The 23,764-nt window shown below is 26.7% G+C and overlaps 11 protein-coding genes and 1 non-coding gene across 12 annotated transcripts; 8 read left to right on the top strand and 4 right to left on the bottom strand.

The window, feature by feature from the left end:
• Positions 1-1,037: 1,037 nt before the first annotated feature.
• On the top strand, positions 1,038-1,790 carry VNE69_02275 (uncharacterized protein; the record flags this gene model as incomplete). The annotated part of the gene is made up of 1 exon (XM_065472829.1): positions 1,038-1,790. One exon carries the CDS (start codon positions 1,038-1,040, stop codon positions 1,788-1,790), a length of 753 nt encoding a protein of 250 aa, XP_065328901.1.
• Positions 1,791-1,905: 115 nt separating this feature from the next.
• Positions 1,906-2,253, top strand: VNE69_02274 (pre-mRNA-splicing factor (BUD31); the record flags this gene model as incomplete). The annotated part of the gene is made up of 1 exon (XM_065472828.1): positions 1,906-2,253. The coding sequence occupies one exon, from the start codon at positions 1,906-1,908 to the stop codon at positions 2,251-2,253; it is 348 nt and encodes a 115-aa protein (XP_065328900.1).
• Positions 2,254-2,490: 237 nt separating this feature from the next.
• On the top strand, positions 2,491-3,216 carry VNE69_02273 (Golgi snap receptor complex member; the record flags this gene model as incomplete). The annotated part of the gene is made up of 1 exon (XM_065472827.1): positions 2,491-3,216. The coding sequence occupies one exon, from the start codon at positions 2,491-2,493 to the stop codon at positions 3,214-3,216; it is 726 nt and encodes a 241-aa protein (XP_065328899.1).
• A 156-nt stretch (positions 3,217-3,372) lies between these two features.
• VNE69_02272 (DNA primase large subunit) lies at positions 3,373-4,587 on the top strand (the record flags this gene model as incomplete). The annotated part of the gene is made up of 1 exon (XM_065472826.1): positions 3,373-4,587. One exon carries the CDS (start codon positions 3,373-3,375, stop codon positions 4,585-4,587), a length of 1,215 nt encoding a protein of 404 aa, XP_065328898.1.
• A 489-nt stretch (positions 4,588-5,076) lies between these two features.
• Positions 5,077-6,465, top strand: VNE69_02271 (DnaJ subfamily C member; the record flags this gene model as incomplete). The annotated part of the gene is made up of 1 exon (XM_065472825.1): positions 5,077-6,465. One exon carries the CDS (start codon positions 5,077-5,079, stop codon positions 6,463-6,465), a length of 1,389 nt encoding a protein of 462 aa, XP_065328897.1.
• A 479-nt stretch (positions 6,466-6,944) lies between these two features.
• Positions 6,945-7,913, top strand: VNE69_02270 (mevalonate kinase; the record flags this gene model as incomplete). Its single annotated transcript, XM_065472824.1, has 1 exon — positions 6,945-7,913. The coding sequence occupies one exon, from the start codon at positions 6,945-6,947 to the stop codon at positions 7,911-7,913; it is 969 nt and encodes a 322-aa protein (XP_065328896.1).
• A 1,796-nt stretch (positions 7,914-9,709) lies between these two features.
• On the top strand, positions 9,710-10,735 carry VNE69_02269 (mevalonate kinase; the record flags this gene model as incomplete). The annotated part of the gene is made up of 1 exon (XM_065472823.1): positions 9,710-10,735. One exon carries the CDS (start codon positions 9,710-9,712, stop codon positions 10,733-10,735), a length of 1,026 nt encoding a protein of 341 aa, XP_065328895.1.
• Positions 10,736-12,885: 2,150 nt separating this feature from the next.
• On the bottom strand, positions 12,886-12,957 carry VNE69_02907. The gene has a single exon. It is a non-coding gene; the product is annotated as a tRNA-Lys (tRNA).
• Positions 12,958-14,079: 1,122 nt separating this feature from the next.
• On the bottom strand, positions 14,080-14,895 carry VNE69_02268 (uncharacterized protein; the record flags this gene model as incomplete). Its single annotated transcript, XM_065472822.1, has 1 exon — positions 14,080-14,895. One exon carries the CDS (start codon positions 14,893-14,895, stop codon positions 14,080-14,082), a length of 816 nt encoding a protein of 271 aa, XP_065328894.1.
• Positions 14,896-15,953: 1,058 nt separating this feature from the next.
• Positions 15,954-16,508, bottom strand: VNE69_02267 (H/ACA ribonucleoprotein complex subunit GAR1; the record flags this gene model as incomplete). The annotated part of the gene is made up of 1 exon (XM_065472821.1): positions 15,954-16,508. The coding sequence occupies one exon, from the start codon at positions 16,506-16,508 to the stop codon at positions 15,954-15,956; it is 555 nt and encodes a 184-aa protein (XP_065328893.1).
• A 503-nt stretch (positions 16,509-17,011) lies between these two features.
• On the top strand, positions 17,012-20,077 carry VNE69_02266 (structural maintenance of chromosomes protein (SMC); the record flags this gene model as incomplete). Its single annotated transcript, XM_065472820.1, has 1 exon — positions 17,012-20,077. The coding sequence occupies one exon, from the start codon at positions 17,012-17,014 to the stop codon at positions 20,075-20,077; it is 3,066 nt and encodes a 1,021-aa protein (XP_065328892.1).
• A 1,581-nt stretch (positions 20,078-21,658) lies between these two features.
• Positions 21,659-23,299, bottom strand: VNE69_02265 (uncharacterized protein; the record flags this gene model as incomplete). The annotated part of the gene is made up of 1 exon (XM_065472819.1): positions 21,659-23,299. The coding sequence occupies one exon, from the start codon at positions 23,297-23,299 to the stop codon at positions 21,659-21,661; it is 1,641 nt and encodes a 546-aa protein (XP_065328891.1).
• Between the last annotated feature and the right edge of the window lie 465 nt (positions 23,300-23,764).

The following is a 23,764-nucleotide window of genomic DNA, read 5'->3' as shown; positions in this document are numbered from 1 at the left end:
AAATATCGAATGGATCGGAAGAGTCATTTAAAAAGCACTGAGGATAAATTAAATGACTACTGTTGTAGGAAACGAGATCTGACAACGAAGACAAGCCAAGGTAAATATACCACATGTTAAGGGAGTAGAAAAATTTTTAATATAAAAAAAATAAAAAGTATTTCTCCTCGAAATTTAGTAGGAGAACGATCGTCAGTAGACGCCTGTCAAGTTTCAATTAAGGCCACGACAAGATTTGATAAATTAAAAAATCATAAAAACAAAAAGAATTTTGAATTTTAACCTTAGGCATGGTATAAAATGGAAAATTTAGTTTATACTTAAAATGAAATTGTTTTTAAGTATTTATTTTTATTTGGCAATTTGTTTGTCTTGACAAACAAATTAATTTAAGAAAATATTTAAGGAAAAAAAATATGCATAAATATTATGAAATTTTTTCAGGAAAAATTAAATGACGAGGATAAGTTTATGAATCATATTATTCAGGCATATAACAATTATCCTGTAATGATTAAGTATAGGTACATAAAGTAAGAATATGTATTTAGATATAATTTACCTATGATACTAGTTATTTTTAGATAATGCAAGGATAATGACATATCAATCTATTAAAACATGTTTACAAAATATAATAGGAAAGGATCAACGTAGATGTCGATATTGCTAAATTTGATAAAGATTGACAATGAAAATTATCTATAAGTACGATCTCCCATAATCCATACTGCTTCTGTTTATAAATCAAGTCTTTATAATCCCGTACGCGGGCGAAATGAAGTGCTTATTAACTATCAAGACAAGATAGAAAAGAGCTAGAGCTGAATTTAAACTCTCAATTTTTCCAAAGCTTAAAAGATTAAGCAAGATTATTTAGAGAAGATCCAAAAAGAAGCCCGAATGTTTTAGACATAGAAGTGAATGGCGGCCTCTGCTTTGACTCGTCTATGAGCATAATACAGAAATATTTATACATGATTTTATGTGTGAAAGGCTTAATGTTATTTTTATATTTTCTTGTTTCCTTTTTACCCATGAAGTTCAACACTAAAGATCTCCACTTGCCCCGTTTACTTGGTTTCACTGACGACCTTCCTATTTATGAAGATATTCTTGATCCACTCTCCAAGTCTTGGAATGATCTCCATTTATTAAATTCGTCCGAAGACACTCTCAGTGAGCTCAGGACTCAGTTAAATCTTTGTAAAGTCGAAGTTGACACATTAAACTCGACTTATGATTTACTGAATAAGGGAATTATAAGACAAGTCGGCGTAAAAGAAGATATTATTATGAATGATAATATTAATATTATCAGACCATGTATAGAGTACATAGACAGAGGACTAGACATATTAAATAGTAAGAATGAGACTAATAAAGAAGTAGAGTTCTATTTTTACATTAGATGCAGAGATTTCGTGTATGTAGAGAATAGAAGTACCAGTGGATATTTAGTAGAGCAAGAATTTGAGAATGAAGATTATTTTATTAAAATTAAGAGAGGCAGAATGGATAATGTAGATAGTAATATTAATATAGATGATTTAGTAGATTTCATTATTAATAATAATATAAATATTAGTAGGAATATTTATTATATTAATTTATATATTTCTAAGATTTTTATTCTGAAGTATAAAGAAGACGGGGAAGTAGTGAATTATGGGAAGATTTTAGAAGATGGATTAGGAGAGCGAGTATTTATAATTAGAGATGAGATTTATAAGATAGAGAGAAGTAAAACAGAATATAAAATATACAAAGATGAAAAGAGAATACATTAATTAATGAAGAATTATATTTATATAGTAAATATATACTATTTTACATATCTAGTGCATGTTGATATATGTCTACTATATTAATAATGTATACATTGATAAATATAACCCTTTTTGGATGGATGAACTGATAGATTTCTTAAGGGAAATAAATGAAGAAATGAGAAAAGAAGGCGCAAATATCTTTAAGCTTCACTACGAGAGAAACAGAAAGATATCAGACATGTTAAAGAACAAGACACTCAGCATGGCACACTACAAGAAACTTATAAGCCACAACTTGGCGGATAAAAACTTAATAGACAAATGGGCCACCCCAGGATATGAGAAATTATGCTGCTTGAGATGTGCCCAGCCAAGGGTCCACAAGTACAACACAGTGTGTAAATGTAGAATACCAGAGAAATATAAAGACAAGGAATTCCACTGTAAGAACTGTCAATGTACAGGGTGTGGGAGTTACTAATAAAAGCCGAGATAAAAGCATATTTATAGTGTATAAAGGATCTTATTATAATACTGCACATTGTAATTCAGTACGATGAATATAATATGCTAGTAATGTAATAGTAAAATAACCTTATTAATATGTACATTATAATCCATACAATATAATTTACAGTATTACATCATAATCTTGTGCTATTGTATTTTGTCGTGTGTCTGTTTTATAAATTATGAAATTTGTTTATTTACAAACAAAATGATAATCAACAGAACAGCAGAATATAAAAAACTGAACACACTGCCCCACAGGGGGCAGTGTGTCTCAGTCTCTAATATCAGATCTAATATAGACGAAATATCTAAAAATATCAAACTTCTAAATATTAAACAGGACAAATTAAAACTGCCTTCTTTTGAGTCCAAAAGTAAGAAGATTTTAGAAATACAGAAGATGAGTGAACTAATAAAGACCAGATTCAAAGAAATAGAGACCAGTATCATTGAAATTGACACTGGGAATATTGACCTGAATAAGTTTGTAATTAATTACTTCAGTACTAAATTGAAAACAGTCTTACTTGATTATAAACAAGTCATACAGAATGATAGATCTAATTTAGAAACATACACTGGTCTTAAAGATAATATTAAGAATAATAATATAAATTTCTATGAATTAGATACACTTACAGTGGAAAATAAAGAAGTCGCAGAAATACAGAAGAATATCTTAGAAATTACTAATGTAATTTTAGAAATGAAAATTTTAATGCATTTGGGGTCTTCAAGTATTGACAGACTAGATTTGATTTATGATGAGACAAATATGAATATTGAGAAAGTTAACAAGGAACTGAGAATCATGAAGAAGAATTATAAAGGAATTAAAGATAAAATAATGTATTTCTTGGGGATACTAGTAATAATATTGAGTATAAGTAGTATAATCAAAATGGAACTAAGAAAAAATAAATCCAAATAAAGAAAATATTATAATTAATATATATGAATATCATAATTAATATATATGAATTTTATATGTAACATATCGTAATTTTAATAAGTCATTTAAATTTCAAATAAATATTACTTTTTTCAATAACTTATCTTAGACTTATTCTCAAAATCCCCCTTAAATATGAATTTCTTGAAAACTAAAGAACTTTCTTCTTGTCCAAATTTCTACACTAAATTACCCAAGTCTTTATTCGATCATAACGAATTTACTAAATTATTCGACACAAGAATGAAGATCTTAAAAGACTTAAAACTCAAAAATACCTGCTCAGACATCTTAAACGACTTAGACGACACTCTGTCGCACTTCATAACAAAACTTATTATGGCTGGTACTGCGAAAAGTGCAAAATGGTTTATAAATCGAGAAACAAGTCTCTTAAAATACAGACTAGGCAAAAGATTCACAAATTACAACTTCACTCTGCAACTTAATTCTTGTTCTAACTCATTTCAGATTGACCCACTTTTTTTTACTAGTAAAAAATTTGATATAAATTTTAGTGATAAAAATATTTACGAATTATCAACCTACAATCAAAATACTCCTAAAAAACAAAAAAATGATTATATTTCTGTACATTTTAGTCGTATAAGTCATCTACTAGCTAATAGATCTATAAAACCAGTAAACGGGTATGTTTATTTAGACAAACAAAGTCGCGATATATTGATAATAAACCAGTATAAAATGGATTTAGAAGAACAAATGTCTAAATTATCAAACATGCTTATAAAATATCCAGATGAACGACTAGACAAATTAAGAATATCTTCTTTACAAGAAGATATTAAGATATTAACTGATTCATCAAATTTCCAAACCCATTCTCAATATTTTCCACCATGTATAAAAAAAATTTTATATTTGTTAAATACCAATAAACATATAGCAAATGGAGATCGTCAAACATTAGCACTATTCTTAAAAGACTCTAATATACCTATACAAGAAACTATAGAAATATTCAGAAAAGGGTTTAATATTGAACAAGATGTGTTTGATAAAAAATATTTGTATCATATAAGACACGCTTACGGGTTAGAAGGGAAGAAAGCTCAATATACAAGTCATGGATGTGTGAAAATGGGGAATCTAAGGAATTCAGAGAATAAAAGTATGTGTCCGTGTTTAGATGATAAAAAATTTATAAAAAACCAATATAAGTTTGATATTGAAGATATTTTTAGTGAGAAGAATGCGATAGGAAGATGTAATAAAATATTGGGGAGAGAAAGTGGACAAGAATGTAATTTAATTAGTACGCCAGTGCAGTATTTTATAACACTTAAAGAACTTAATAAAAAAAATAATCAAAATTCTGGAAGCATTTAAATAAAAATGAATCTAAGACATTCAAGTATGTTTTAATAAAATTTAAACAAATAAAAAATGAATCTATGGTAATATAGTATTAAAATGCAAAAATTTTAAATTTTTACATACTAAAATGGTAAATTGAATTATCGCAAGATAAGCTAATACTAAAAAATCGACAATATTTTTTTGAGAAATTGAATTATCGCAAAATAAGTTAACAATAAAAAATCGACAATATTTATTTGTAAATAAAGTATCATACAACAGATTAAAATGAAATATCATACAACAGATTTAAATAAAAATTGACAAATTTTAGAAGAATCTTTCAAATTTTAAATATGAAAAAAACTGGCCAATGAAATTGCAACATTTGTAAAAAAAAATCAAAATTTTTAATTGTTTAAAAATGCAAATAATTGACAAATAAAACATTTTCTCTGATATCACTTTTTTCTCTTTTTTTTTTAATAAAATAAAAAAACCGTTTTTTATTTACCCCTTATGATTCCAAGAATATTAACAATGATAGCATTTGCAAAATTAGACGTATCTGATGAAATGTACATTGCAATTCAAAATCAGAAAATGGGTAAAATACCAGAAGCCCAAAAATTTTATGATACTAACTATCATCAATACAGTAAAGCAGAAGCATTTTTTACTAAACATATCGAATTTTTATTGTGGATTGGCGACTACGATTCTATTTTAAAAAAATATGGACATCTAAACATTCCTCTAATAACTAAAACAAAAGAATGTATTTCTATAATCAACAGTAGAGATTATAGGAAGATTAGTAAATTAATTGATATTTCGCCTTTCAGTTCTGTAGTAATCAAAGCTTGTATTAAAGCGGCACTTATTGATAAAAATTTTACTAATGTTTTTAATTTAATAAATAAAGGAAAAAATTATTGGGCAGATGATAACGACTTCTTGAGATACGAAGCACAATACTTCTGTATAAATGGGAATTATGAGATAGGAGCAGAAAAACTAGAAGATTTGGGATTTTATAAATTGGCCAATGAATTAAAAAAAGCTTTTGAAAAATTTAATGAGTTGTCAAAATTAAATAATAACAAACAAAAATATAACCAACTTAGGGAATTGTACAACAAAGTCAACATGAATACATTTTCTGATAATTTTTCGCCAAGTATTTTTAGTAAATTATTAGACGAAATTTTATATAAATACGTATCATTAGGTATAACTCTCGAATTATCAGACATGGTCTCATCAGCAAAAATTTTATATAAAAATAGAAATGACGAAGAATCAAGATATTTTTATATTATGAGTTTACTAAACTCTAAACAAACAGAATCTGCTAATAATCTCCTTAATAATAAAAAATTTAGTAATCAACAATACGAACTTAGAATAAAAAATAAATTAGAAAAAATTGAAGAAGAAAAAAAACAAGAAAAAAAGAGAAAACAAGAACAAGAAAGACAAAGGAAACAGAGGTACGTACCAAGTACAAACAAAGCGGGAACAGACTTCCTTGGGTATTATAAATTAATAGGTGTTAATAAAAATATGGACCAAAAACAAATAAAAAAAACTTATGTAAAACTTATAGCCAAGAATGAGAGAGCTGCTAAGACAGAAAAACAAAAGGAAGAATGGGAGGAGAAACATGCAAAAATTAATAAAGCGTATCAAGTACTTTCAAATGCTAATAAAAAAGAAATGTATGATAAAGGAGTAGATCCAGATTCCCCGGAAGCCCAACAAGGAGCACATTATCAACATCATGAACAACAAGAATTTAAAGGGTTTGACGATTTTGGACCATTTGCAGAATTTTTTGGAGGTTTTGGTGGACACAGGGGACCCTTCAGACAAAGCAGACGTACTCAATATTTTTATTACAATTAAAAATTTATAAAATTTAATATATGAAAAAAATGTAATTTGCTTAAAATTTATACGAATTGATTTTAAAGGCCTTAATTTTTGACCATCAGTAAGGGTGTGTTGGGGTACCGACATCAATACTAAGTAAAAATACTTGTTAAAGGCACTTACCTTAAGTGCCTCGTTAATAATCATATACGTTAATCTGCGGCGTGTCTTAAAGAAGTTTATTCTAAATCCAGATTAAATTTTAACTCGGGTTTTATTTTAAGTTTAGTACCTTAATTAAAATAATAAACGTGATGCATATGCATTGTACCTTCAAAAATTACAATAAAAAACTAGGGGCCTGTCAAGAATCAATATATTTTTTAATCACTGTAAACAAAAAATTTTAAAATTTTTTGTTAAACAATACTATGCAGAATTTGCTAATAAAATTCGCAAATACATTAATTTAATATTTTCCGTTATTCATTTAATTTTATTTTTCCCCCAAAATGACTACTTCTCTTCAATCTTTCACTATGAAAATCCCCGGTAAAATTGTTATAAACGGTTCATACATCGTTTTACTAGACGAAATAGCCACTGTCGTAACACTTGATAAATATTTAAACACCACAATAACTTACGAACATTCAGACACTTTTAATATTTTTTTAGATATAAAAAATAATGAAAAATTTTCATTTTTACACTCCGACCCAAATTATTGGCTTCATGAGCTTGTTAGTACAACTTTAAAATTTTTAGAAACACAAAATATTAGTATAAAAATAACAGGATATTTTGATGACGGATTCTTTTTAGAAAATAATGTCAAGACGGGATTAGGTTCTTCATCGTGTTTGACTATTTGTGTAGTTTATTCTTTATTTAGAATATTAAAGTTAAAAAATGTGTTAACTGAAATGCCGTCAAATGATGCTAAAAAATTTTCAAAATTTTTGTATACTGTGAATAAAATGGTTTCGCCCAAGTCATCTGGGTGCGATGTGATGACATCATGCCTTGGTCCCATTAATTACACGAGAGAAAAAACAATACCACTAAAAATAGATAATTTTAATATCATTTTAGGTACATTCGGGCGTGCTACTTCGACCCGGAAAATGTTAGATCTAATACCTAAGATTAATTGGGATAAATTAAAAGTTATTAATAAACAAATAACTGAGAAACCAATCATATTATCATACACGGAACGGATAAAATGTTTATATAGAGAATATTTGGAGGAAATGCGTAGTCTTAGTCACGATATTGTCCCAGATAAACAGTATGAGATATTAAATAATACGTTCAATTATGACATTTTCGGATGTGGAATTTCAGGAGCAGGCGGGGAAGATGCAGTGTGGTGCATAACAAAAGATATTGAAACAGTAAAAGAGTATTGGGAAAGGAAATTTCCTTATGTTATGACGTGTAAATTGACAGATCATGGAATGATAATTAAAGATTAAATAAATAATTAATCACTTGAAAAGACCAAATGTTATACAATGTAAATATTTTTATCGGAGAAGCTTATTTTATTTAGATGTTATTGATGAACATATTTTTATGTATCTAATGATGTTTACACTGTTTTTTATTATACTATTGTATTTTTTATGCCTTTGCTTTTTAAATTACTAATCTCTTACTATGCACCGCCATTTCTTCGGTAAGAAAGCATTCTAAACAGTGTCATTTCATGTCTTTATTACAGCGTCTTCTGATCGTGACCTATCTTTGATTCTAAAAATAGACTGTTAAATATAAGTTTTGAACAATAGACTAGATACATGATTCGTGAAATATTTAAATTTTTGGTATTAAACTTGCTTTACGTGATACTAGACATCACATATTGATAGTTTTGTCTATGTTTTATGTCTTAATTTAAGGACTCATATCTTTTTTTTCTATAATATAATAAGTCGATACTGGTGGGTATATCAACTTCAAGAGTAGTTATTTTTTATTTCTTCTAATCAAATACAGAATAAAGGTCGAAGTTTTTTATTTGTACTTATCGTCGTATCTAATTTTACAGTAATTGAAAATGAACAAGTATTTTTTTTATAATTAAATATTTCCGCCCATATATAATTTAATTTAGACTATTTTTACATCACAATCAATGTATAATAAAGAACAGACTATTAATCATTCTATAATACGATTTTTATGAGTATATTACAATTTTACAGTGGTTTCTTAATTTAAATGACCTTTTATACTATAAGATGCAATTCTGTATTGGAAACGTTAGTGTGTTTTAATTTTATATTACATGTTGAAAATACCATAAAAAGGTCTACAAGAATATCCTCGTAAATTCCTTTTTTCATGTGCCTATAAAAGACAATAACTATTAAAGTTAACAAATTTAATCAATTTTAATTGTCAATTACATGATTTAAAAAGTTATTTAAACATTTAAAATAGACAAAAAGATGTTTTTATACGATAAAAAATTAATATTTAATGATACATTAAAAGACTCATATGTTTATTACAAACATAGACAGCCATTTCAACTGAATTAAGATATCAACCTCAAAAAGGTTGTTGTTAAGTTTTTATAATTTATAAAAAGTATTTATCATGAAATCATTTATGCACTATGTAAGTTTTTATTTGCCTCTCTACACTTTTCAGCTTAAATTAAAAAAAATTCGGGTTAAAAAAGATTTTCTACTATATTGGCAAGTAAGCAGATAAAATGAAAAATTTGTCTTTCTAGAAAACAACAATAACATACGCATAGTGCTTAATGTATTTTACTTGTTTTAGCTTTTTTTAATTGTACTTGCTTTGTAGTATGAAGAAATTGGATATATGACAGAAAAAAAAATTATTCTATAACTATTGTATAAAATTAAACTTATTTGATTAATAGACGATGCAGAAAGTTTCTTGACAAGATTGCATGATCTTCGTATAATAAAAATAGTTAAATAATTCATAATGCTATTATTCAAAAGCTTTAAAAAAACTCTAATTTCGAGGGGAACTACGAGCAAACAAACATTGTTGAAATATGTGTAAATCACAAATTAGGAAATTTTTTGTTTTTATTTTTTAAAATGTCAATATCACATTTGTTTCCAAACGAATGTCAAAATTCTTTATTTATTTATTTTTTTAATGTAGGTTTACCTCATGAAAGTAACTATACAATATTTATCAAAAACTCTAAAATGTAAAAAATATATGTCATAATTATTAATTTTTTGTTTTTATAAAAGTTTAATTTTGCTTTCCTCCCAAAATGAGCTCTTCACCTCAAGCTTTCACATTAAAAATCCCAGCCAATCGTGTTTTAAACGCCGCAGGAATCGTTTTACAAGACGAAAAGGCGTCTGTCATAACACTCGATAAATTTTTACTTGCAAATGTCACTTACGAATATTCAGACGCTTTTGATATTTCTTTAGATATAAAAAACATTGAAAATTATTCGTTTTTAGGCACCGATCTTTATTCTTGGACTCGACATATTGTTAGTACAACTTTAGAATTTTTAGAGGTAGAAAATATTAGTATTAATATTTTAGCACAATTCGATGACGGTTTCTTTTTAGAAAACATGGTTGAAACAGGACTAGGTGCTACTTCATGTTTAACTATTTGTGTAATTTATTCTTTATATGAAATACTGAAGTTAAATGGAGTGTTGACAGACATGCCTATACAGGATTTTAGATATTTTACAAGATTTTTGTTTACAGTGCATCAATACGTACTCCCAGAGAAATCTGGGTGCAATGTAATGTCGTCGTGTATAGGGCCTATGAATTTTTTTATTATGGGGTTTACAACATTATTATTAACCGATTATTATATTTTATTGGGCACATTCGGACATGCCAGTTCAACTCAAAAAATTTTAGATTTGTCTTCTATGATCAATTCTGATAAATTAAAGTCTATCAACATACTTATAACAGAGAAACTTAACATGTTAGCACAAAATCAAAATTCAAATGAACTAAGTGATGATGCATTACATGAAAGAAAAATAGTTATAAAGAGGTTATATGAGGATTATTTAGATGAATTGCGCAATCTAAGTCACAATATTGTCCCAGATAGACAATATGAAATATTAAAAAATACTTCTAAATTTGATATATTAGGATGTGGAGTTTCATTAGCAGGCGGAGAAGATACAGTGTGGTGTTTAACAAAGGACATTGAAGCAGTAAAAGATTATTGGGACAAGGAATTTCCTTATGTGATAACAAGTAAATTACTGCCACACGGAACGAGCAAGATTTTTACTTCGGAAAATTAAATATTTGAATACTATTAAAAACGTACTTTTAAGTTATTTTTGTCGTGTACGGACGTAATTTGTCTCTCTAAGGGAGCCTTCAGAGAGAAATAATAAAGAAAATCAGTTTACTCTACTAAATTATATTATTTTTACTATAAAATTTCCGTAGCTAAGATATTTTTTTTAAATTGCACATCTTATTCGACATTTAAATATTCCAAAATATCTTAGATTCCACTTTACAAATATAATATCATATTTAAGACGAACAAAATCGCTCCATTAAATTGGGCGTCTCCTTTTCCTCATTTATAAAACCTTTATCATGAAAAACAACGCTATTTTGACGTTAAAAGATACAACTGCTTGGAATACTATAAATGCTCGTAAGTTGTACGTATCTTTTCATTTTGTATATATTATCTAAAGAATTACGTTATTGTAGATAAACTACGATTATGTACTATTTAGATTTAGAAGTTCGATGTTCGTACATCTGTCCTAATGTATCAAGTACAGTTTTTAAATGAGTCATATTTTCCGATGGGGATTTGACAAATTTACCATTATAAAAAACTATTTCGTCGGTCTGTGTTACTTTTTCAAATTTTTATAAAAGTTAGAAGTTCCATTCTCGACGCCATATATTTTATAAGAAGCATCAAATACATTAAAAGCCGACATACGAAATTTTGTTTTCTTAGTGTAAACTGTTTTCAATTAAATTAATAATGAACATGCAAATATTATGTATAGGTATTGAGTAGCTAATGATGTTTTATCAAAAAATTCCGATTGAATTTTCAGACACTGTATTTCCCAAAATTTTGTATCTTTGAAGGTCGATGTAGGAATTATCCGAATTAGTAACATATATATGAACAATCTGCATATTTTATTGTTGTTTTTAGTAAATTTCCATCCACTTGCTAGCATATTGCTTTATGTAGGTCTTTAAATATTTTAAATCTACTGCCGAGAAGCCTTAGACATTCCATAAGGGTAAAAATATTTTTAAAATAAAAGTCTTTCAACTCAGGAAATATAATCGGATAAATTTACAACAAATCTATAAAATCGGCTTCTGGGTGTATGATTCGCAGAAAAAAATTTGCATTTTTCAGCCAGTGCCTGAATTTTTATCGCTAAAAATTTTGGAAGTCCAGCCTCAGGCCAACATTTTCCTTAATAATTATTGAAGAGTTAAATAATACATGTTTCGGTGTATCTTATGATATTTACACTTCCCTTCATAATACAATTGTGTTTATGCTTTTGCATCAGTAAATAAAGACCTTCACTTTATACACTATTTCTTACAGCAATAGATCTTCCGAATAGAGCTCTTTTAAATATTTATTTCGTTTTTTCCAGCATCTCCTCGACGATATCTTCGTCTCTTATCCATAGAGATAGGTTCTGACGTTTCTTCTGTATAATAGAATCATAATGATTGATAAAAAGATTAAATCCAAAAACCACAGTATACATTCCGTAATTTTTAGACACAATCACACGATTTAATCACATACAATACTATTCTTGGTTTTATGTTGCGAATTCAAGCAGCTTATATTTTTTTATTTTTAATTAAAATAAATCGTCCTGTTTTGTTATGCCAAATTTGACTCTAATCTTTTTTATTTCAAATAAATAAATATCAGGCAAATTTAAGATAACTTTATATTCAAAGATATTCTCATGTTTTTTCTTATTAAAGCTCAATATTACCATGCTATTCTGTACTAGTGTTCATGTATCTTTTTTGACCAATATAATTAAATACATAAAAAGAAGTGAAATATTCAACTACTTCGTTGTATTTTCATATAAACAAGGCGAACATACGGACACTACAGCTAAGTGACCATTGGCCTTTTATGAGATATACAGTAAGGACATTCTATATTTTTCACAGAGTGTACTTTTTTTTCGTAGGACCGAATATAATTATATAGATCTAGCTCTATTAGACATAATGCTTACTAAATGAATTCCCATAATTTTAAACTACTTTACATTTTATTTATACATTTTTAACAGCTTTCTTTTTAAAGCAAGAAGCCTCAATAATCATTTATTCAATTAAGGGAGGTTTACTCTCAACTCCTAATGTCAAAAAATTAAATTTAGACTTAATAATATTTTCCACAATCAAAAAGATGTTTCACCCTGTGCGGGACTCGAACCCGCGACCCTTAGGTTAAAAGCCTAATGCTCTACCACTGAGCTAACAGGGCTTGATTATGTGTTTCATCTTTTATTATATAAAACATATTGTAAATAACAGTATGACATTAATCAAGGACACTAAGAAGATACCAGAAATGAAGGACATAGGTCGATACCTCATAATATTTACTATAGTATTGGGGATATTTTCTATTTATAATTATACGAGAAGTAAGCTTAAGAATCTCCTGCCCAGTTACAAAAAACTAAATAAATAATATTGAAATATCTCATATCTAATATACATTATTGATATTACATATGTTAAATGTTTGAATTTCTATATTCCCATGTTTGAATTTTATATAGTCATATTTCTATATGCCACGGTATTTAATAAATGTTTTTTTAAATTTGGTTTATCTTGCAATATTTCTTAAAAGGCTACTTACAACTACAATATTCTAGAAACTCTTTTAAACCAGTAAAATTCCGCAAAGTATAAAACAAATGTAGAAATATTCTCAATTTCCTCTAGATAGAAATAATAATGAGATTGATACCTAGATTATTTAATTTTTATAAAACTCCACGCTACTGACTAAGGCTGGCATTATTCAGAATATAATTCATCCCAATTAATTGAGGTTAATCAGAACATTAAACTATAAGAGGGGTAAAGCTACGTTCCAAATTTCAATGCAATCACATTGCCTTGATTTTCTAAAATGCAGCCAATATTATGGACTTGGTTTTCTTGCGCATTTTCGTGGGCCTAAATATTCTCCTCTGAATATAAAATCGTATATGCATCAATTCATTTTTTATCAATTCACCCACAGGGTTCCTACTAATTTTGGTACAAGTTACGCCTTTTAATATAGTTCAGTGAAATAGTCCCGGCTGATTTAAAATTAGCCTTTTTTCACTAAGCCTTTCGATTTACATTATTAGTTTTAAATAAAATTCTTTATGACCCAATCAATTTATTTTTGATCACTTGGTCCGTGTTTAAATGTTTTGGTAAATATGAATTCTTCTAATTATGAGCTTTACAAATCATAATAAAAATGCGTAATGTTTATATTTCTGGTATGTTATAATACTCCTTTATTAATTATACATAGTGCTATATATAATGTAGTAAGTACTAAATTTATATTATAAAATATATTTTTATTATTATTTGCTTATACAAATTTATATACTTTCTTGATCATTGTCTTAGGTATCTTCTGGAAATCCAGTCTAGAAATATCAACCAGTACACTTTCCACATCATGAAGCATATCCAGAGATGTAAAACATTTACTGTCAAACAAGACGAGGCTGAAAAGTCTCAGGAGCCCGGACATGGTCATGTGTGTGTATTCCTTGTTTTTATCTATCAAGTGGAATATTTCTAAGAGTCTCGTCAGGAGACGGGACTCTTCTTCACTCAAGATAAAAGGAATATAAGAGAGTAAAATGGCGTACTTAAGTTTGTTATATCTGAAATTTCTTAGTAACTTTTTACTTACTAAGTTGCTAAAGAGGCCATCCATGGAAGTGAGGATGTATTTCTTGACTAGAGTGCACAATTGAGACAACTTCTTATTAGAGAAGTCAGTGTCCGATATTTCCAGACCTTTATCATCTAAACGAAAGAGATTTTTAAGGGAATCCAAACTACCATCAATATTATTAGATAATATTCCATAAATTTTATTCTCAATTGTGTCCAAAACTACAAAAATATTCTTGTCTATTTTCTTGTGCTCAATCTTCTCGCTTTTACTTCTCAAACAAGTAAAATAAGACGAGGGCGACTTGCTCTCAAACTGCGTCTTACAAAAAGACTTGACTTGTTCCTGGTCATGTTTATTTAGTTTTAAATAAGGAGTCTCCTTATCATTTGCATTATTCTGTCTCATTATGCCATTGTAAAAGACTGAGAGATTCTTCCTTTTGAAGAAGTTCTCTGTTTTGATGTCAATTTCTATTGGGATTTTTGAGTCTGAAGTCATTTTGAGGGGTAAACAAAAAAGAAAAAAAACAAAGAAGAAAATAATGACGAAAAAAAACATAATTTAAAAAAAGATTCAATAAATTATGTATAAATAATATATACAAAACTATATTACATATATACAAAACTATAAATAATATATTAACATATATAAAATAAATATATACAAAACTTTAAATAATATATAAAAATATATAAAATAATAATTAGGTTTATTTAGTAAAAGGGTATGTAACATGGTAAATTATTATCATCTATTTCTCTGTCTCTAATCTTAAAAATATAATTAACTTTAATCTGATGCATAAAATAAACTAAAGTAAAAAAACATCTACAATAAATCAACCCAAATATACCAAAATATATCAAATATGTAGATCGGGGATATTTGACACAGGCGAGATCAACTACATAAAAAACACAGAAAACTATTAGGCATAAAAAAAGAAACAAATTTAAAAACTGGAAATTTGTAAAATGCATAAATAAGAAGAAGGAGAAAATGTACTCAATGGAAAAATAGAGACAAAGAAAATATAAATCAGGAAAGGAGAGGAATGAAGAAGAAGTAAATAAATATAAGAGAGATGATAAAGAAAAGAAGTGGATGAAGTAAGAAGAAGTGGAGAGAGATAAAGTGAAAAATGAGCCGAGAGTGAAAAATAAAAGATGAGAGGGATTTGGGAATTTAATCATGGAGGGGGTAGAGAATAAAATATTAAGCGAATCTGGTATTAAAGCACGGAGTAAAAACGTAATTTCGATATAACAAAATATTAAACAACTCTATGAAAGCACGGAGATGTAATGACAAATTGGACAGGATTAAAGTCAAACAATTTACAGAAAATTGTAAACAACTTCATCATGTGGTTTTTATCTAAAAATATGTTTTAGATAACTATGTGCATTTAAGAGGTCATATTATCTGCAAGTTAAGTTGTCATGTTTCCTTAGGCTCATAGTCGTCTTCTTGTCATTCTGATTGGAGTTTGATGATTTGGATCTTTTCTAATCTGATCTTAAGATGTTAAATTAAACAAAACATGAATAAATTTATCTTTTTTTATTGAATTTTCTAAATCCACCATCTCTGTTATCTCTTCCTTTGTTATCTCCTCCTCTAAAGCCTCCATCTCTGTTATCTCTTCCTCTAAAGCCTCCATCTCTGTTATCTCTTCCTCTATTATCCCTTCCTTTGTTATCTCTTCCTCTAAATCCACCATCTCTTTTATTATTATCTCCTTTTTTACTGCCTTCTTCTTTTCTCGCTTTTTTCTTTTTATCGTCTTGCTCTTTTTTCTTTTCTGTCTCACTTCTTATTAAAAATCTACTCTTAGGTATCAACTTGTTACTGTAAATATAATACTCCTCATTATCTTTATCTACATTAATAGCCACAAATACATCATTTTGTGGTCCAAATATCTCATCTACTTTTCCTATCTGTTTCTTGTTTTTATCAAATACAAATGCATTTGGGAAAGGAATATCAGTAGTGTCTAGTTTTAAGACGCTGAGTGGGCCACATTTGTGGGTAAATGTGCCTAGTTTTAGAAGAGTGGCCGATTGATCAAATTGTTTTCTATCTTTGAAATTCCTTCTATTCATTTGGGGGATAAAAGATAAAATAAAATGTTGGGCTGAAGTAAGCATTAGCTACAAAAAAAACCCTATATCGATTTTTTGTAGCTAATGCTTACTTCAGCCCAATATTGTACTGTGACTATTGTAACTAATTCTCACAGTGCGGATACCAAAGAGCTTTGATTAGAACTTAAGCATTTTACAAACAAGAGTTCTTAAAATGACTTTAGAAAAGCCAACTATGTCAGCCAGACATGGGCTTGATACTCACCTAAGGGATATTCAAAAGTCCATTGTGTGGATTTCAGGGGGAACTGTCAGAAGAGACAGTAGGCTTATCTCGTGAAAAGTAATCAGTAAGTTATATAATTATATCCAAATAAAGTATTTTTAATTATATCTAATGAATTATATAAACTAATATGCATATTTTAAAAGACTATCTATAGAGATAATGTGATATTGTTTTAAAGTAAATCTTGTTCTTATTTTTTTACTATTTAAGTTTCTGTTTTCCAAAATTCCCCATGTTCTTGCAAAAGATAGAAATCGAAAATTTCAAATCTTTCAAATCTTTCACTTCCATCGACTTCAGTCCCGAAAAATCAATAATAATCGGAAAAAATGGCAGTGGTAAAAGTAACATAATCCACGCCATCAACACTATAATTTCTTGTAAGAAATTATCAAAAGAAGACAGAATAGACCTTATCAACGAGAATAAACTCGACCTCACTGCTTCTATCTCCCTTTTTATCGACAACTCTGATCTCAGGCTTGACACTCAAAAACAAGTAAAAATAACACGAAAAATAAGTCCAGAAAAAGATGAATATTTCTTAAATGACAAATTAATAACCCGTAAAGATTTACTCAATACACTTGAAAATGGTGGTATAAGTTCACTAGGCTATTTTATAGTCCAACAAGGTAAAATTAATGAACTAATAAATATTTCTGATATAAACAGATACGAGTTAATAAGAAATCTGTCTGGTGCACAGAAATATGAACAAGAAAGAGAACATTGTATTAAAATGTTAAATGAGGCTGAAATAACAAAGAAGAAGTTTAGTAATAATATGAAGATTATTAATGATAAATTGGGTATATTAGAAAAAGAGAAAGAGAAGATGACGATATATAAAAATTTAGAGAGAGAAAAAAGAAGATATGAGATAGCGTATAATCAGAAAGAATTAGAGAAGATTAATAAGAAATTGGGAGAGATAGAAGAAGAAGAAGAAGAAGGAGGTGATGAAGATGTAGAATATGAAATAAGAAAGATTAATGAAAAGATACAAGAATTAGAAAATGAGAAGATGACAATAGATTTATATTTTAAGAATCAATTAACAAGAAATAACTATATAAATAATAATGAAACAAACTTTAATGAAAATGAATTAAATAATAATGAAAATGAACCAAATAATATTCAAAATAATAAAGATAATATTCAAATTAATAAAGATAATGAATTTAATAATATTCAATACAGTAAAGATAATAATGAAAATGAATTAAATAACAAGAATATTAATAAAGATAATATAAACTATGATAAGATCATAGAAGAAAAGAAATCCAAATTTGAAAAGAAATTGACAAATTTAAAAGAAGAAATAAATAAAAACGAAAAGATTCTACAGAAATATAAAAATGAAGAAAAAGACGTCTTTATAAACAAAATGTACTTGAAAAATGTAATAAACTACCTAAAAGAAAACAAAGAAATAAATAAAGAAGAAGAAATAAAACACACTCAGGAATTATTAGAAGAAAAAAGGAAATTTATAAAAGAAAATAAATCAACAGGCGACATCTTCAACTTTGAGACACTAAACAAAATGATAGAAAAAAGAAAGGAATTGTGGCGAGAAGAGAAAAAACTAAATCAAAATCATAAAAATTTAGAAGAAAATATTCAAAATAATGAGAACAAACTAATTACAACAGGGAATTATTCTTATAAAATATGTAAAGACATGATAAATAAAGGAATAATAGGCTGTGTCTTCGATATCTTCGACATCCCTGACGAATTAATTCCCGCATTTGAAGCAGTTTCAGGGAAATTCTTATTTAATTTGGTAGTAAAAGAAGATTCAATAATTCCAGAACTAATAAAAAAAGTACCTGGATCTGTGACATTTATACCTTTAAACAAAATGATAAATGAAGAAAATAAAGAAATAAAAGATGAAGAAATGTACTTATTATCTAGTAAAATCACAATTTCAGAAACAGACGCCACTTTACAAGAAGAATTAAATTTATTGTGTAAATTTATAACTAAAAACTTCTACGTAGTAAAAAATTTAGAAAAAGCTGAAAAATTATCAAAAAAATATAAAATAAATACAGTCACTTTAGAAGGAGATTTAATAAGGAAAAATGGTATAATAACAGGAGGATACGACAACAAATCATCAATAATACGAGAATTTAAAAAAATAAAAAAACAGAAAAACGAAAATAAAAAAAAATTGGAAAATTTAAAAAGTAAAATTTCAAAATTAAATTTTGAAATTGAAACTTTGGAAAAAATCCAAAAACAAAATGAAATTTCATTTTCAGAATTAGATTTAATGATTTCTATAAAAAATTTTTTAGAAGAAAAAATTTTAATTTTAAAAAATAAAGGAAAAAAAATTCAACATTACGAATCAAAATTAGAAAACATTTCTTTTAAATATTTAGGTATAAAAAGTGAACTAATAAAAATTGAAAATTTATTGGAAGATTTAAAAAAAGAAAAAGAAGAAATTGATCAAGAATTACAAAATTTGAAAAATTTTGTAATTATAATAAAAAATTATAAAAATATTGAAAATTTAAGAAATCAAGAAGATTTGTTAAAAAGAAAATTTAAAAAATATAAAAAAAATAATTTAATTTTAAAAAGAGAAAAATTGATAAATCAAATAGGTATAAATACAGAAATATTGTATAATGATTTATCAGAAATAGAAATAACAGAAAAATTGAAAAATATTAACGAAGAATTAAAAAAATATATTTTTGTTAATAAAAGAAATTTAGAACAATGGAATATTTTTATTGATCAGAAAAATGATATTTTGAAAAGATTTAAAGAATTAGAAGAAAATTATGAAACTATAAACAAATTTATAAGAAATATTGATGAAAAGAAAAATGTGAAAATGAATTTAACATTTGAAAGTGTAAAAGAAAATTTTGAATTTTTTAGTAAAAAATTGTGTAATTTTGAAGTTAGATTGGAAAATAATACGACAGAATTAAAAATAAATGTAAATGAAGGAGATGATAAAAATTTAAGTGGTGGGCAAAAGACAATGGTGGCTATAGCATTGATTTTTAGTATACAGAAAGTTGATCCTTCGCCATTTTATATTTTTGATGAAGTTGATGCGAATTTAGACGAGGAAGGGCGTATGAAATTGGCGGCCTTGTTTCAGTCTTTGAATGATGTGCAATTTATTATGACGACTTTTAGGTCTGAATTATTGAGTGTAGGGAATAAATTTATAGGGGTAAGTTATAGTGAGAAAACAAGCTATGCTAGTGAAGTAGAAAAAGAGATAGCAGGGAATTTCTTAATGAATTAAAAGTTATAAGTTTAATTAGTAATTTACAAAATCATATATATATTAAATTTTAAAAAGGAGCGATTAGTTGTGTACGTAATTCTACCACAAGCTTTTGTTGATCTCAGTTCGCAATAAATCATTTTTGTCAAATTTTTTTTTATATGCATTTGTCTGATTTTTAGGTCATTAAAATGTCAAAGATAAATCCGAGACTTACGTATTAAGTTGATCATCAAAATATTGTTGAAATATGCATTGTAAATTAGTAGTATGATACACTTTTCTGAATTAAAAGGCTCTTCTTTTGAATCGTCTTCAATTTCATATTACAAGAAAAACTTTCGAGGTTTTGATAAAGGCCATATATTATTATAATGCATAATAGAATTATACAGTTAATACATTTCCATATGGTTAAATTTTTTAAAAATTTTTTTAAGGCTTGAAACTAAATTGATTAATATGGGCGAAATGGTTATAAAAAGAAACATATATGCAGACTTATTACGATTTTTTAATCGCCTCTTCTTATCCCTTTTAGGAATTTTTTACGTTCTTTTCGTTTTTGCTCTCAAAAGACATTATAATTATATCGTACCTGGCATGATATAAAGGCAAACACATGAAGCACATGTTATAAACCTTAAGACCATCATCGCTTTTTTTTTTCTGTCGAAATTCCACAATACATACCCAGGACACAATAAAAAGTTCCTAAGTTCTCTTATACCTTTCGATATTTGGCTAACGCGTAATATTAGAATTAGAAGGCACCGCGTGAACTCTAAGAGACTGTTAGCTTAACTTTTATGTTAATTCAAAAATTTAACACAAATTTTGCTAAAAAGTCCTCTATTGACCACATATAGCGATATTTTTACGGAAAAAGGCGCAAAAGCTGATTATTTTCTTATTGGGACGCGTTTTTTACTAAATGTAAATCTTTGTACCAGAATTTGGACTAGTTAAAAACAACTTTTAATTATCATGGATACAATTATCATTTCCTAAGGTTTAACACATTGTGCCATGTAAATGAATTTAGGTTTTTTACGTGTCAACAACGTGTTTTCGATCATCACTTTAAGAGAAATTATTATTATTCAATGGTAAGAAATCATTATTGGGAGATTGTCATTCCAAATTTATACAGTAACATTCTTATTCACTCATATATGATATTTTTGCTATTTAGTGAAAATTTTATTTATAATGTACGTATGACATTTTTTATCATCATGTTAGTCAATATAGATAAATTAAATAAAAAAACATGTTCTTTTTTTTACATAAAAGAAATAAGTACGAGGGATCAATGCTTTTTTATAACGAAAAAGGCACCTTCAAGAGTTTTTATAGATTCTATAAAATTTCTCTACGAATTTATTTTATATATTACTATTTTTGAAAGGTATACATATGGGAACAGTAGCATTCAAGGCAGTCTATTTGTTTGTACAGGTTGATATTAACTTTAGCTCTTATAAGTTTTCCTATTAAAATCTATAACGTACAAAAATTAATATTACAATTAAACCACAAAAAATATATAATGTATGGATTTTTTTAAAGGAGTTATAATATTGTTTAAATGTTTTATTAGTGAATTTTACTTTCTAAAGCTGTCATCAATTCTTCATTTATTTCTCGTATCTTTTTACTGTCGTATCCTAAATTAATCATAATTTCATCTTTTATGATTCTAAATACTTCATTGTATTTATTACTATCATTATTTAATCTTTCAAATAATGACATGGTTTTTATAATGCCAGTCCATATAAACTTATTGAATCTTTTAATATCTGCTTTAAAACTTATTATTCTCCCAAATATTTTTAATAGATTAATATAAAGATTTTCATTATTTTTAAAAAATAAATTTGATCTGCATTTTTTGTTAAAAATATTTCCGATATCTTTCAACTGTTTTAATATTGGATCATTAAGCTCTTTATTTTCATTTATAAGTTCTTCTGCTTTTATAAATATTAGAATTTTCATCATATAATCAAACTCTATGCAATTAGTTTCAAAAATTTTCATGATTGTTTTTGTGTTTCTATTCTTTTGTTTAATCCCAAATGATTCACAAAGATGTATAAAAAATATATTTAAAGCGTATCCCTTTTTGGTAAACAGCTTGTCGACCAACATTTCTACTTTGTTATTAGTTTTCAATAATTGATAAAACATTTCTATTTCTTCAAAATCCGTTAAATTAATTTCGTAAAAAATTTTACAAATTTTTTTAAAATCATCTGCAAATTCCTTTGAATCACGAATATCATAAACATTTTGGTTTTGAAAGATTATTTCGTTTTTATTAATTGTAGCTGAAAAATTAATACTTTTACACTCAACGTGATCAAGCGTACAAAATATGAGTTTTGACATATTGCACGCTTTAATATTTGTGACTTCTGTCAATTTGTATAAATATAAAATATTTGATACTGATTCATCATCATATGAAACTTGTAAAAACGCAATTAAGACAATCATGGTGTTGTAAACTAATTTTTCCTCGTAAATCATGTCCAATATATTTTCATTTAAACCATTATCACTAATAATTTTTGTTATATTATTGTCTGATTGATTTAGTTTCTGTAAGTATTTATTTGTTATTTCTTTTACGTTAATATCAAAATAATAAAGCACTGCTTTTCTCCTAATAGTTAATCTGAGAAAAAATTCATTATCTTTTTTTATATCAAAGACTTTTTTATAATGTTTACTTTCTGCTTCTTCTCTTGATAAATAAGTTTCCGATTTATAATTTTCTTCTAAATACTCTTTCTCAATAATATTTTCAAAACAAAACACGTTTGGTTTACTTTGTTTTGCTCTCTCACTATTTATTTTTTTTATTATTTCAATCATCCTATTAGATTCGTCTTTATTATACACTAAGATCATCTTTTTATGACCTTTATATCCATTTGAGAAAATGCTTTTTTTAAAAATTTTATTAATCTCATCGTCAGTGTTAGTTGCAAGAGACAGTCTAATTTTTTCATTTCCATTATTTTTGACGCTTTTATCATATATTTGCTGCGTTAGACAATCAGTATCAAAAGAAAATTTAATAAACATTTTACAATAATTCTTTTTTAAATTAAAGATTTCGAATTCTCTCTTTTCTATTTTCTCTAGTACAATTTCACCGATAATATTGTATATAAATTGACTAGCTTGAGTTAAAAAGAATAGTGAAAAAAATTTTAAACAAATCATATGGGGTATATGAAAAAAAAACATAAATGATCTACTAAAATTAAACAAACATTAAACAGTATTAAGAAGACAAGAAGCTCTTAAAATTTTAAACAATCAATTAATAAAGATATCAGAAAAAAGTACGCATATTAGTTTTTGTTTATATCGAAATAAGAAATATAGATCAATTGTACTCACATTTTTAGATAAATTTACGATCTAAACATTGAAACAACCAAAGTAGTCCAGTAAAAAACTCGGCATAATCAAAGTAATTATTAAAAACAATAATTACGTATTGATTAGCAACCCATGTCAAATGTGTCAGTGACGTCAATTGATACATTTGACATGCAATGAAAGAAAAAAAAATAAAGCTAAATCATTTAAGTCGGCATGCAAAACACAAGACAAGAATTTTCGCATTTTAGAACATAAACATGCAATAAAAAACAAAAATAGTAGATGCTTGATTTGATACTT

The sequence above is a fragment of the Vairimorpha necatrix genome, chromosome 2 (assembly GCF_036630325.1).
Source record: "Vairimorpha necatrix chromosome 2, complete sequence".
Classification (NCBI taxonomy): domain Eukaryota; kingdom Fungi; phylum Microsporidia; family Nosematidae; genus Vairimorpha; species Vairimorpha necatrix.
Note: the sequence above shows the minus strand (reverse complement) of the source record. Positions and strands in the feature narration are given on the sequence as shown.